This window comes from Heterocephalus glaber, unplaced genomic scaffold, assembly GCF_053883595.1.
Source record: "Heterocephalus glaber isolate CG9 unplaced genomic scaffold, H.glaber_assembly_v1.0 deba00001600, whole genome shotgun sequence".
In the NCBI taxonomy this organism is placed as follows: domain Eukaryota; kingdom Metazoa; phylum Chordata; class Mammalia; order Rodentia; family Bathyergidae; genus Heterocephalus; species Heterocephalus glaber.
In genome coordinates, this window is record NW_028258372.1 from 36,589,817 (window position 1) to 36,604,919 (window position 15,103).

General features: G+C 39.6%; 1 protein-coding gene across 8 annotated transcripts in view; it reads left to right on the forward strand.

The window, feature by feature from the left end:
• The window catches only part of Nr5a2 (nuclear receptor subfamily 5 group A member 2), a 137,697-nt gene extending 123,139 nt beyond the window's left edge, over positions 1-14,558 (forward strand). For all 8 annotated transcript variants that reach the window (XM_004860118.4, XM_021240654.2, XM_004860119.4 and 5 more), the window contains one exon: positions 11,566-14,558. In XM_004860118.4, the coding sequence (XP_004860175.2) occupies positions 11,566-11,813 (248 nt within the window). In that variant the 3' untranslated portion in view covers positions 11,814-14,558. The remainder of the gene's footprint in view (positions 1-11,565) is intronic.
• The last annotated feature ends 545 nt before the right edge of the window (positions 14,559-15,103 follow it).

Here is a 15,103-nt window from a genome sequence, read left to right on the forward strand (position 1 = left end):
AGAACTTGGTGAGTCCAGTGAAATAAGACTGGAGAGGTAAATGCCGGGTGAATATCTGGGATCCATAACCCAGGAGCAATACAGCACCGCTGAGGCATTTTAAGCAGAGGGCACCAGAGGACACGATCAGACTCGCATTTAAAGATACTACTCCAGCTGCAGCAAGGAAAATGTATCGGAGGGGCCACACTGGAAGAATTACGAACAATCAAGAGCTTGCTGCAGTGATAAAGGCGAGTGAAGGTGGTGGTGATGGGGAGTAAAGGATGCATTCAAGACCTGATTAGAAAGCAGATTTTGAGGGGCTCAGTGATGATTGGATTGGAAGAGAAGAGAGGAGTCGTCAATGATTTTAGGGCTGTGGCTTGAGCTCCTAGGTAGATATTGGGTAATTTGGATGGATACTGATCAGTCATTGGTACAGGATAAACAGAAGGAGCGGGTTTGGAGCATGGAGAGATTGCGCTGAGGTTTAGACCTTGTGTATTTGAGATGCTCTCGTGCCATCTAAGTAGCGATATCCAGTATATCACAAGGTCAGGAAGTGCACCGGGGAAGGCATTGAAAAGGGGAGAGCAGAATATTCTGCACACAGACAAGTCCAAAGGATTCATGAAGAACAGCAAGCTTGCCACTACAGTCTAAGCACCCGGCCAAGATTCCTGTTCGAATGTTTCCCAAGAAAACACAATACATAATTGAGTTTGTACTTTTTGCTTGCTATTATGAAACAACTCTACATGAAACAAAAATAAATTCTGTCATGAATTTGATATGGGAGAATAATAGCACGTCAAAAGCAAAAATAAAGAAAATGGAAAAACAGAACATTTAATTGAAGTTTACTGACATTTATTGAGGATCTTCTGTTTGCTGAGTGCTGGCCAGGTGCAGGGGCCTCAGCAGCAGATGAGGCCAAGTCTGCCTTCAGAGTTTCCAATCTAGTAGGGTGGTGGACAAATTAAAACATTTGACAAACACATGTCTAATGTAAGGGCAGTCAAAGCGCAATATTAAGAATGTTTAGTTTAAGGACAGAGCAAAGTAAATACTGACTTCTGGATCTTAGTTACCTCTAGGGCACCAGGAATCCATTTGTGGGAGGAACACACAGGTGTCTGAGGGGCTGGTGGTGTTTAACCTTTTCAGATGAGTAGTAGATCCACACGTAATCGTTACATTATGTTTTAAAACTTACATATACACTATATTTTAAATTTTTTTGTGAACTGGTTCTCACACAAGGTGTGACTGAGATATAGGTAAATGTTTAATTTTTAAAAAATTATTTCAGTAAAAGACACATTGCCCTTAGTCTCCCTCTAAATACTTCCCCTTGCTTTGAAGACACTTATCCCGTTGTTCTTGCCACTTTCTGAAGCAGTTCTACAAGTCCTGTTTTGTGAGTGTCTACAAGGTGTGATAAAAACTACAGTGAATGTTGCTGCTGAGAGGCATCCAGCAGAAAGGCAGCTCATGAAAGCATTACAGTTGTCTCTGTCCACCTTCTTCACCAGATGTGTCACTGTGCAACTTCTGGCTCTTCCCCAAAGTCAAAATGCCCATGAAAGGTAAATGTTTTGAGTCAGTTCAGGGCATCAAGGCAGCCACGAGAGAATAATTACAGTCACCGAAGAAGAAGAATTTCAGAACTGCTCCAGAAAGTGGCCAGAACAATAGCATAAGTGCTTGCAAAGAAAAGGGGAGTATTTTGAGGAGGGTTAACGGCAATGTGTCCTTTACGGAAATAAATTTTTAAAAAGTTTTAAACATTCAGTATATTTTTTTAATCACACCTTGTATATGCTAGGCAAGGCCTCTACCACTGAGCCATAGTCTCAGCTCTAAATAACATTTAATTATGCTAAAATATGCATAAAGTGCATCATCTTTCTGTAGATTTTAAATATTATTATGTGGCGACCTTATTTTTTGGTTTGTTTTTCAGGTTTATTTTTTAGAGCACTTTGGGTTCATAGCAAAGTTGAGCAGAAGTGTAGACTTTCCATATTTATACACACACACACACACACACACACACACACACACACACACAGGGCCCCTGCCATCAACAGCAACACACACTGGAGTGGCGCATGTTACGTTCATGAAACTACCTTGACACATTGTTCACACTGGGGCTCAAGCCTGGGGTTCTGTCTTCTGTGGGCTTGGACAAATATATAGTAACATGGATCCACCATGATAGAGTCATTTCACTGTCCTGGAAATGCCCTGTGCTCCACCTACTCATTCATCTTGCTCCCTACCCTGGAAAACACCAATCTTTTTTCTGTCTCTGTAGTTTAGACTTTTCCAGAATGTCATGTAAGTGGAATTGTACAGTAGGTAGCATTTTTAAATTAGCTTCTTTCACTTCATAATACTCATTCAAAGTTCCACCACATGGCCAGGCATAGGGCTACACACCTGTAATCCCAGCACTCTGGGAGGCTGAGGAAGGAGGATACCAGGTCTGAGCCCAACATGGGCAATTTAGCAACTTAGTGACATCATTTCTCCAAATAAAATGGTGGACTGAGGATTGTAGGTCATGTGAAGGAGGCCCTGGGTTCAATCTCTAGAGGAAAGAGAGGGGGGAGGGTTCCTTAATGTTTTTTCATGGCTTAATAGCTCATTTCTTTTTGGAATTAAATATTTCTTGTCTGAGTGTACCAAAATTTATTTATTCATTTGCCTACCCTAGTAAAGGACATCTTAATTGCTCCCAAGTTCAGATAATTATGAACAAAACTTTTATAAACATCCATGTGCATTTTCAGTGTAAACATTGTTAAAAAATATACAGCTCACTGGTGTTCAGTTCATTACACTGTTACACAGCTGATCTCCAATCACTTTTCATCTTTCGGAACTAAAGTTTTTAGTCAACAGTTCCAACCCCCATTCTACTTGCTGTGTCTATGAATCGGACAGCTCTAGCCACTCATGTAAGTTGAGTACTAATGTTTGTCTCTTGGTTTCTAGCTTATTTTACTGAACATAATGTCATCCAGGCAGCATCTGCCAGAATTTTCCTTTTAATCTTTTTCTGTTCTTTTTTTTCCAGTAGCACAAAATGAAGCCAGAGCCTTCACACTGAGCTACATCCCCAGCCCTTTTTCTTTATTTTTTATTTTTAGACAGTGTCTTGCTATGTTGCCCAGATTTGGCTTCAGTTCATGATCCTCTTGCCTCCGCCTCCTGTGTTGTTTTTTCTTAAAGCTGAATAAACTCCCCCCCCTTCCCTCCCTCCCATTTTTCTATCCATTGATGGACGCTTGGATTTCTTCCACTCTTTGGCTATTGTAAATAGTGCTACACTAAATAGGAGTGTATATATTTCTTCAATAGACTACATGTGTTTTTCAAGAAAGATTTTAAGCAAAGGCCCGGAGAGTTGTTTGGGAGGAACACAGAACTTCTTTAGGAAGGCCGGTCAGCAAAGTCTTCTCCACAGGGGATGACTTTAGGAATGCAGAGCAGAAGTGGGCCTCACACACAGGGAAGGAACCAGACAGAGTGAAAGGCAGCAGGTGGAAAGGTCCTGAGGCAGAAACAAGCTCGGTAAATTGAAGAACCAGCAAGAAAGACCTGTGTGTCTAGGCAGGAGTGGGAGTGGCAGAGATGTGTTCAGGGTGAGTGTGTAGGGAATCGGTTTTAGTAAGGTGTGTAGATGTGTGAAATATTGCTTTGCTCTGAGCACTGAAGTGATGCCATTTGTATTCAGTGTGGTATTCTCTATCACAGCAAAGCTGTCTGACATGGCATAGCACACACGAGATACATTAGAAACCTGGCGAGCTTTGACTTCACATACACAAAAGCTACATGAATCTCTGTAAAAGGGAACTCCCTTTATGGAAATGAGTTCAATTGCCATATTTCTTTCTTCTTTTTGTGGTACTGGGGATTGAACTCGGGACCTTTACACTGAGCTACATCCCAGCTCTTTTAAAATTAATTTTTGTTTTTCACAATGGAGTTTCACTAAGTTGCCTAGGCTGGGTTAGAATTTGCAATCCTCCTGCCTCAGCCTCCCAGAGTAGTGGGATTACAGGTGTGCACCACCATGCTGAGTTTCAGTTGGCATTTTTGAATGGTGCATTGTGTTAAATCATAGCTGTGTACTAGATAGTGTTTGAAATATTTTGTAATTCAGGTCGCTCATGGAGAATTGAAGGGTTATGCAGAGGGTTACATGAAAAGCAAGTGGTGGACACATGAAATGCATGGAGAACAGTGCCTGGAGTTGTTGGCCAACGACGAGAATCCACTGTCTTCTTCCCAAAACTTCATTCCCTGTTGTACAGAACAGAACATTAGGCTGTGGGTGACAATAGGGCCTTGAAGTTCAACCCTTGCTATTCATAGGTGCAGAACCCCAAGTCCCACAGTAGTGACCTGTCAGTGATCTCACAGAGACAAAACTATGACAGGAAATCGAGAGGAATACTAAGGAATATTCCTTCCTGCTGGGAACGCTGCTGTCTCTTGATCACAAGACTGTCAAAAGGTCAGGAACCCCAGCTGGTGACATTCTTCTCCACGCAGCATGGTTCTCAAGCCCTGCTTTCAGAGCACCGTGCTAGGCACGGGATCAGTAGCACATCATGTAGAATGTGTGTGTGCCATGTGGCCTGCACTCCAGAATTAACAGGTGTTTAATTTATTAATGGGAAGTGTTTGACTGAAAGGTAAGATTTGCTTGTGTTTTCTCAGATAGCCTTTTTGATTGGAAGTGGGATATGCTTACAAATATTTCCTCTACTGTCCATGAATTTCAAATTTTGGGAAAGCTCACTGTGTTGATTCTGTGTTGTCCATGAGATGGAGAAAATCCGTCTGTGTACTAGAAGCAAACACAATCTCCAAATTCTACCTGAGCAGTTATAAGAAGAATGCCTTGTGAGAATATAATACCTTTACATTTTTTTTTAAAGTTTGCTCATTGTTAGTGTCATTTTACTTTTAAGTGGTTCTAAAACATAGGTGAGTTATTTCCCCCATTCTGCAGATGGAGAAACAGACTCAGGGGTTGCGTGCCAAGACCAGGCCAGCTCACCACTGCACTTGCTTTCTTCTAACTTTGATGTTGTACCAGAAGATCAGGATTTCTGACTTCCTTGATTAGCAAGACCCCTTATTCTAAACCCTGCATATAAAAAGAGCAAAGATAGAGGAACCTTCCCACCTATACTGTCCAAATGGGTAGGGCTGGCATGGGCATCGTTCAGAGAACTCACCACAAGCACACCCTTTGACACTAGGCTGCACACAGTCTCAGCTGTGACCGCTGTGCATAATGGTATGTGGCATTTGAGATGTTAAATTTCCTCTACAATCATCAACATCAAGGAATGGGTCATACGGCATGTCAATACTGGTAATATTATTTCATTCCAAGCCTCTGAAGATTATTCATTCACAATAAAATGAGGCAGTTTAGAAACTGAACTATGTGATTAAGCAGCGTGTCCTATTCTCCACCTCCAACAAGTGACAAAAACTTGCAGGCTGTGGCAGGGGGCGGGAGCTTTAGGAGTTCAAAGTCATGAGCCATCAGGTTTGCTGGTCCCAGCCCTACCTGAGAGAAGTCCTATGGTGGGGGATTGAAGTGGCTTTGGGGAGAGGACTGTTTATAAATTCATGATCTGCTTTTTACTAGCGTTGAGATGCCAGCTACACCTTAGTTTTCTCATTTGGAAAAAAAAACAACAGTGCATTGATTGGTGCTTGATAAATATTTTTTTCCTTCATTCTCTAGGACTTACTAAGTTTGAGATCTTGGAAAAGCCATTTAATCTCTTTGAGTCTTAATTTTGTAATGTGTGTAACACCTTCTCTACGTGGAATCCTTTAAAAGAAGCCTTCCGCCAAAATCCCACCCCTTGACTTGTTATCTTCTACACATTCACACAGACTGCTTGGTTTCACCTATCACCTGTCCTCTGATGAGTTCCAAATCTAGGCCACCAGCCCAGGCTTCTCTGCTGAGGTCTAGACCTTTATTCCTGGCCCTTTCCTAAATATCTCCCAACATCTTGTGGGCTCCTTGAACTCAAATTGGCAATACCTAAGCTCCTCCAATGTGCCTTAGTGTCAGCCACTGCCTTCCTTCTTTAATACATGCCTAGAAATCATCCAGGATTGGCTTTCTCTTTCCTACTTTATTAACCCATGGTCAGCAATTCTTGATGCTTTTCAAATTCATCTCTGCCCTTGTGGCTGCCATGTTTCTCACATGTATTCTTGTAATGGCCTCCTGTCTGTTCTCCTTCATAGACTTACTCTTTCCTCATTCCCAGTGTACACATCAATCCCTTATTCACACTTTTCAGTACAGTACTCTTTCTAAATGAGAGAGCTAACCATTTCCTTCTTCCCGAAAGCCCTTCAATGCTTCTCCATTACTTTCAGAACAAAATCCAAGCTAACATGATGCACAACGCCTGTCACAGAGTCTTATACCTTGTGGTTCATCCTTGTCTGACCCACCTGCTCCCCTTCACAAAGGTTGCACTGCTTAACATGGTCCTAAGGACCTCTCCCTCCACTTCTGCTCTGGAGCTTTGTATGTAGGAAACCATCATCTGCCAGGACTCATTTTCTTCCATTTGTTGCTTGGCTCATTCCTGTTCACCTTTTAAAATTCCTTAGGCATCAGCTCCCCCAGGAACCCTTCTTGTCCCTTGGGCCCTGAGTTAGGTGCTCATCCCGAGTGGCCCCAAGGCACCCACTGCTTGTCTGTATCACATTAATGAAGCCATTTCACACAGAGACTTTTATTCCATGTCTTGAACATCTGGCCCAGGGCTCAGAGCCCTGAATGAGTGATGCATCTTGCATTGTGTATACATGATGGTGTGAGGTAATAAAGCATGCTAGAGTGCTTTGTAAGTTATCTGAGTTTGTTATTTCTATGCATATAAAAGCTCGTATGCTTTATGTACACGTGTGTGTGTGTGTGTACAGCCCCTGCCAAACACTGCATTTTCTTGTTACTAATTTGTATATGAAGGCACTCAATTGTATGTTCTAATTGGAAAAAATAGCTCTGGGGTTAATAGGTAGACAATAGTATCTGTTGCGTACCTATGTTAATTACTAAGGATTTATAAAAGTGAATTAGAAATCTTCAGGTTCATAATTTACTGGAAACTAGGGATAGAATCTCATCCTAAACTTCAACAGCAAACATAAGCTCCCACCCCAAACCCCAAACAGCTCAGACTTTCCTTTAAGTGAACTTTGTTCATAGGAGAAGAACTAGCATGTTGCTCTCCGACCTCCAAAAATTCTTGCAAAATTTATACAAATTAATTCATGTTGATCCCTGCAAAAAAATGGTTTTTAAAATTAATTCCTTACAAGAAATTCATTTCTTGTCTCCTTTTCGTGTCAAAAGGCTTTTGGGGGACAGGTTATGGCAATCTGTAGACTGTGGTCCTCGCCAAACCCTGAGGAAAAGAGGTGTAAAGGAGAACCCCTTTTCCCCACCTTTGTGCCTTTTAAAAGACTATGTAGGATCTCCCACCCCAGCCCGTGCACAGCAAAAGGCCATGCATGGCACCCCCAGCCCTCCTGCTCCTGCTCCTGCTCCTGCTCGGCTGAGGACCCATCTCTGAAGCCGTGTGTGCAACAGGAAAGGCTGGGGCTGCATCAGTGAGCAGGGAAGCACAGATAAAAATCTCCATCTTCAGAGAGAGCCTGAATGCTGTGCAGGAACGAGAGGCCTGAGCACTAATATATTCAAGAAGACCTAAGGGTTTACTTTCCAATAAGGACGGAAAAGGTCTGAGCACCCCACTGTGAGCTTATCGTAATGTTGTTTCATATAAAAAGTTGGTAATTAGTCCCTGAGTGAATAAAGTAGAATAGATGATAAGAGACTGATACTTAGAGGGAAAGCACAAAATGCTCTTGCCAGTCGTCAGAATTTAAAGGCGGTAGAGAAAGGATGGGTGATGCCGCTGTCTGTTTACATACAATTTCCAGCCTAGAATTTGTAATACTAGAACTCATTAACTAGTTTTTCCAATTGTGTTAAAATGATGCCAACCTGCTTTTCAAAGGAGTGCGTGGATCTCTTGACAAATACAAGAGAGCTTTCAAATATAACAACTGCCTATCATTCCTTACTTAGCGTAGACCTTGCTTTGGAGGAAAGCCATTCCGGGAAAAATGGTGAAGACTTTAAATTTCTATTTAAATTGCTTTCATCTTCAAATGTTCATGACAGAGTTTCAATTTACATAAAAATTAATTCCTGGCATGTTATGAGAATATGCTCAGATTTCTAGACTCTTCCTCAAAAGGAAACAAATGTAAACCACCTAAAAGAAAATCCCTAGTCTTTGAAGAGGCTGTCACCTGCATTTAGCGCTTCTCCATTCCTCTCAGGGCCTTCTGAGCTCTGTCTGTGAACTAGTATTTAGGCTGTGAAACCAAGGTTTTTGGTGAGACCCAGAGATTCAAGCGACTTGGTGTCCCAGGGACAAATTCCAGTCCCGACAAGAATACAGACATCCTTCCCCAAGCAGTACACACCAGGGAAGCATCCTCATCTGCAAAACATGTGAGTTGAGACTCCATTATTTGGATCACAGCCAGATTTGCTCTAGGATTCTTTAACTCTACAGCATCTTTAAAGAAAATACCTTTAAAATCTTTTATTTCAGGAAGACATCTATTGTACATATTATTTGTTTGAAAATCATTTTCTATTTAGAAAAAGAAAGATTGGCTTATAAGAATTGAAAAGAACATTTCACAATGAAGGGTATATTGATCTTTGGACAAACACCAGCAATAAGGAGTCGACAGTAATGGTGTATTTCTTGGGATGCCTTTACCAATGCATAGAGCTAACTCCCACGGAATTCACTGTCACAGTAGAGAAGTAGACAAGAGAGCAATGACCCAGCAACTACTTGCCACCAGATGCATCTATCAACCAAAAGTTCCTCCTCTTCTATGTTGCTTTCCCTGTCTCCTCCTCTTTTCCTTTTTTATCCTTGTAGCTTAAATATCAGGATCCTTGTCAGCTGTATAGGCACAGAAACAAAATAGACACCCAACAAGTAAATATTTGGGGGGAGCAGTTAGCAACAAAAGCTTTGTTCTATTTAGTGATAAACTCATGCAATAATTAATTTAATTGAGTGAATTCAGCTCTGATGATCTTTAAAGGGAAACATGATATTTCGCCCAAGTATGAGAAACCTGCATATTTTCCTGTCAACAGGAATATTGTGTGTGTTTTTAAACTTTTGGGAGAAAGGTGCTGGTGTGGGTCATACTCAAATTATCCACAAATGTTAATCAGAGACTTTAATGATTATTCTAAAATAAATAGTATGTGAATAAGACAGAACTTAATGGTTTATCTAGCCATCGTTTTATGCTTATTGGTAGGGTTCTTAATAAAGTGCCATAACATCTCAGAGTGTTAAATTTGGTTCTCAAAGAATATATTTATCCTAAAAAAGGCTCAAAAACAACTTTCTTAAAAAGCTACTCTTCATTGACTCTACACTTTTTACTGTCCGAATTCCTACATCCTCCTATTAATCTCTATGACTATTGTTAGTTTTTCTTCTTGTGAAACCCTTTCACTGTAGTATAAAATAATACTTTCAAATTTTTTATAGTTATGTTTAAATCAATGCAACAGCACTCACATAGGTTTTTCTTTTGTACTGAGGTACAACATATTGAACATATGAATGTTTATATCTTATAATTTTGAAACAAGTGTAACTGTAGACCCACATCCATATTTATAAAAACTTTTTTTTGAGACAGTCTTGTGATGTAGTTCAGGGGCTGACCTCAAACTCATGGTGATCCTCCTGTCTCAGCCTCCTAGGTGCTGGGATTATAGGCATGCACCACCACACCCGGCCTCATATTTATAATTTTTTTAAGTAATTTAAAACCATTTTTAAGTATTTCATATGTAGGAGATGGAAAATGCTTTCTTAAATACAAAGTGCTACATATAGAAAATGTCAAATGGACATGACTTGGCTGCCAATTCAACTGCCACAAGAAGATGGAGAGTTCATAGTAGTATAGCATTTGTCTGTGGAAGTCATTAATAAGTAATCAGATATTTCTGTGTCTCGCATCTCACTTTGAGATAGATGTGATATCCAACTCTCACACTCCATATCTATTTCCCTATAAATTTGTTGTTCTGAATTTGGGTCAGTGATTTGGGGGTAGAAAGAAGAAGAATATTTAATGCAATGTGTGGCCCAAATGCAAACACTGAGATCATCTTGAACACATTTCACCAACAAATGTAAGACAAACTTATTGCAGATCCATTTGGATACACACATCCAGTTCAACAGTATAAGGTGCCCGAAATATTGCATATGAGTTACAATGGTAGCCATTAACTTTATTTAATGCATGTAACCTTTCACTGGTAGTATTATGTTGTTTTCAGAATCTTTCTTATTTATTTTTGCCCAATTAGAAAATAAAACGTGGGGCCATCTGCATCTGTTTGCTTTCGTCCAGAGGTTTATATAAACATGTACACACATCTGTGCATTTTTCCCAGAGGCTTCTATGTACATGTTGTATCAAAGTGCACAGTTACCATAAATAAACTCCAGAGAGAAATTCCAACAGCTCATTTTTTCTTGCCCATTGTCTGTGTGTGCATTTGTATGTCAGTCTGTCTTTTTGATTCTGTGTTTCTCTCTTATTCATAATTTATGATCACCTCTGGGGCAGATGTCTTAAAACAATTGGATGATCACCAGGAGTTAGGCAGAAAGAATTGCCTGCTTTCTGCTTCTCCTTATAAGTAACTCAGGACCAGAAGAAAAAAGAAAAAAAAAATCAGATTTTAGAAAGCATATTCAGGTTAAAGGGCACCAACCATCCTGGCTTGTATTCTGCCTAAAGGACAAGGCTTTCATTTGGTAAAGATCATTAGTCACCAAGATATATATTTTAGAGAGTTCCCAGTAGCAACTATTCCGTTGGCAGTCACTGGAGTGTACCAGATGGTTCATTAGCATAGGCTAGACAAGTCAAAGCCTTTCAGAATCATTTAGAAAATGTCAAACAGAAACAAGAACCCTGTCACTTTTTATTAGAATTAACTACATCATACCCTGGACACAGATTTCACCTTGGGTCAGAAAAATTAATACAGAATTATATGAATTGTGTAATATATTGGTTTAAGATAGGTCTTTCTCTAGGGACTCATTTGCTGGCAATATATTATGATCCCTCTACTTTAAGAATCCTCAAACCTTTCCTTTTGTAAGATATGAAAAGAGTTGACCTTGCTCAAAATCCATTGGTGTCTAATTGATTTGAGGTATATGCAGAATTTCAACAAGACATTCTTCTAAAGCTCTTTTGTGATCATTTTCCCAGGAAGCTCAGTGCGTTGGGCTTACTGAATATTCAGCAGCACATAAAGTATGCTTTATGTCAAGAGGAAAATGTACCCGCTAATTGAACACACTCCTTTATAAACAGGAATTTCAGTGCCATTGAAGTGTTGTTGCTGTGTTTGTTTTTTAAATGCAGATGTCAAAAACCTCGAGAACTTCCAGCTGGTAGAAGGTGTCCAGGAACAAGTCAACACGGCCCTGCTAGACTATACACTTTGCAACTACCCACAGCAAGGAGACAAGTTTGGGCAGCTACTACTTCGACTACCGGAAATCCGGGCGATTAGCATGCAGGCTGAAGAATACCTCTACTACAAGCACCTGAATGGGGATGTCCCCTATAATAACCTTCTCATCGAAATGTTGCATGCAAAAAGAGCGTAAGTTACAACCCTAGGAGCGCTGCTTTCAGAACAAAAAGAGTTGAGGTGAGGAGGGGAAGAAGGACAGGAAGAGAAAATAAATACTCTGAACTGCTCCAAGCAACACTAAATAAAAACTTGGTTTAAAGATATTGAATTTTAAAAAGCATAATAATCAAATACTTAATAGCAAATAAATGATGTATCAGGGTATTTGTATTGCAAACTGTGAATCAAAGGCTTCACATCCCCAAAGGGTTCATACGAAAGACATTGTAATGGAGTGGATTGAACTCACAGACGGATTCCAACACTGTGTCAGAATAAAAACGGACAAAACAATTCTTGTATATTTAAGCTGATCTCCACTGTGAAGAAATTTAGAAACTAATCTGTGTTATTAATTAGGCTTGTTCAGTGTGGGGTTTGCGTTTACAGAATTCCTCCATGGTGAAGCTGAACTAAAACAGTTCTCAAGAATGCATCAGCCGCACCTGTGACTGCTCCTCCCTCTTCCTCCGAAGGCCCCCTGCACCTTCTGCCCTGTGACCATGGAATCTGTACTAAGGTCCTGTGGTCAGACACACCCAGTAGTAGCTCCACTATATCATGAATTCTGAATGTCTGTGTTGTAGACCTGCAAACAGCTATTAAGAAAAGAACAGTCTATAAATACGTCAGCTTGCCATTTTAAATGTTCCGGTTCATTTGTCACGTGCTCATGATTGGAAAAAAAAGGCAGTGTCCCTCTTCTATCATATATAAGCATTAATTAATATTAAGGGATATGACTACAAATTTTTTAAGCAAATACTCCATAACTAAAGCAAGTTAGATCTTATTTCTGCTACTGTTGCTGAAATGTGGCTTTGGCATTGTTGAATTTCATAAGAATTTCTGGCCAAAAGGCTTACTAGGATCTGTCTTTTTAATCGTCAAAGTTTGTATTCATTTAAAAGTAAGATATTAAACACCTTTTGCTGGGATGTCAAATAGTCACAGTTCTAAGTAGTTGAACATAAAAATTGAAGCATGTGAAGCTATGCAAAATGAAAAGGATGAGCTGATAAACCGACTGACCCAGGGTTCATTCTAGTTGCAAATGAGAACCTCCTAAACTTGGGATAGAAACAGTGATTTTTTACATGTAGCCTGGAAAGATATCAAAGTCATTCAAATCTTTCCCAAAAGGGAAAGGAAGAGAGTGATACTGACCTTTCTAAGTCATAGGCCAAAGTCTGCTGCAGAACAAATATTGGAGGACAAAGAATTGCAAAAAAAAAACCTCTCGGAACAACGCTGTCAGTATTATTAACACGAAATGCCACAGATATGAAAGTCTTGCCTTATTTCATGATTCTAAAAGGTAGCTGTGCAGATGTGGATCAACATTTGTTCGAAATAAAGTATTAATACTTTAAAGTCAAATAAAAAAATATAGTGTTTACATTCTTTAGGTCCTGGGAGGGGTGGGGGGAACTGTGATATTGCAAAATAGCAAAAGCAGTAACTTCTTTAATGTTATTTTTCTGATTGGTAATTATTTTTAACAGTACTTAGTTATTGTATGTCGTGAGACACTAAAATCAAAAACAGGAATCTCATTTAGACTTTAATTTTTTGAGATGATCGGCAGCACAATCACTTGTAGAAACTGTAAAAAATAAAAGTCTACCCCCCTTCATTTTTTTCATAAATGTTTCTGGCTTTTGAATAGTTTATTTATATTGTATATCATAGTTTCAACTGTAGACAATTATGATGCTAATTTATTGTACCTTGGTTTCACCTTTGCAGAAGAGATAGCCAAGACTGAAGAAACCAAATATATGTGTTTACTGTAGCATGTCTTCAAGTTAGTGGAACATAGTTCAGGGACATAGAAGGGTCTTAATGAATTAAAATCATCCACTTGATTAAATGTCTGTAAAGCTCCATAATTATAATTCTTACTGTAGCTTATTTAATATCGATTGTAAATTATGTGACTCGTAGCTTCCTCTGTTCAAGTACATTTAACAAGGTGGAGTCTTACCTGGTTTTCCTTTCAAGCATTGTAAGTTGTATACCAAAGATATGAGTTATTACTTCAGTGTGTACAAAGAAGATTATTTTATTATTTTTGTTAATCACCTCTGAAGCTCGTCCACATGAAGGGTACACCCTAGCCAAGCTGGGCATCGACTTGTGCAGGGTCTCGGTCACCTGTTTTGTCTTCATGGCTCAAAGGGCAATGAAAACTCACTGATCAGAGCTCAGATCCAAAGCATTACGAGAATGGCAGCCGCATTGCTTCCCTTAGTTGAGGACCAAGCTGGCTAACGGCAGGTGGAGAGGAACAGTGCAGTCAGTGGCTAATGAAAGGGCTCCGTGCCGTGTGTGTAGCATGGGGAGGCGACTTGGAGATTAGAATAGTTATTGGGAAGGTCTTTAACATCAAAGAAATGCCAAATCTGTGGATTCTTAAAATCTGTGTTTCCTTACTTTAAACATACAATACTCCTCACTGAATTTGAACTTGAAAAATGTACAATACTGGTATGTTGTTCAGCAGGTGGCTGACACCCCGAGAGTGGTTCATAACACAGTCACACCCACACTGCTGGTGAAAACAAGGACAGCGGCTGATAAGCAAGATAGTGCTACAGCTGTCCATGCCCCTTCCAAAACTGGCCAGTGAATTTCTCTGATGTGAATCATTAACCAGTTTGTAATCAGACATTGACTTAGCCAACTGCCTTATCAATCACAGGACTTATTAGTAAAAGCAGACTCAAACAAAGGTTTTTGGCTTAGCTTGGTTTGTGATAGTTGGTCTATGTTTGTTAACAGACAATCTGTAATGTCTGGATATTTATATTACATATCAAGCAATGTTTAGAGTGTGAAGTCAGTTACACATTGACATTTTCTTACTGTATCAGTGAAAAACATATTGTCATGTCAGTTCTTTCCAGGAATTTCTCAACAAAATGGAGGGTTTTTTTCAGTATTTCAATAAATATTGATATGCCCAGCCTGATAATTTTTAAAAGTCTTTTGTCCTTATTTTGTTGGGTACTAAAAGTTCTAAGTAATTAAGTACTTAACTAGGAATGAAATCAAAAGAATGTGGTAAAGAGCAGATACTTTCTCCTCTGTGAACATTCTCTAGAGCGGTCTGTTGTCCTTCCCTGGATGCCCGAAGTGTTATACACAATCTGAGCCTTGTAGTTCCGTGCATGAGAGAAGGAGTTTGTCATTTTCCATTGTAACTGATTGCCAGAAAAGTCTTAATAGCTTCTCATTTTTTTTATCAACCAAATGGTGTCC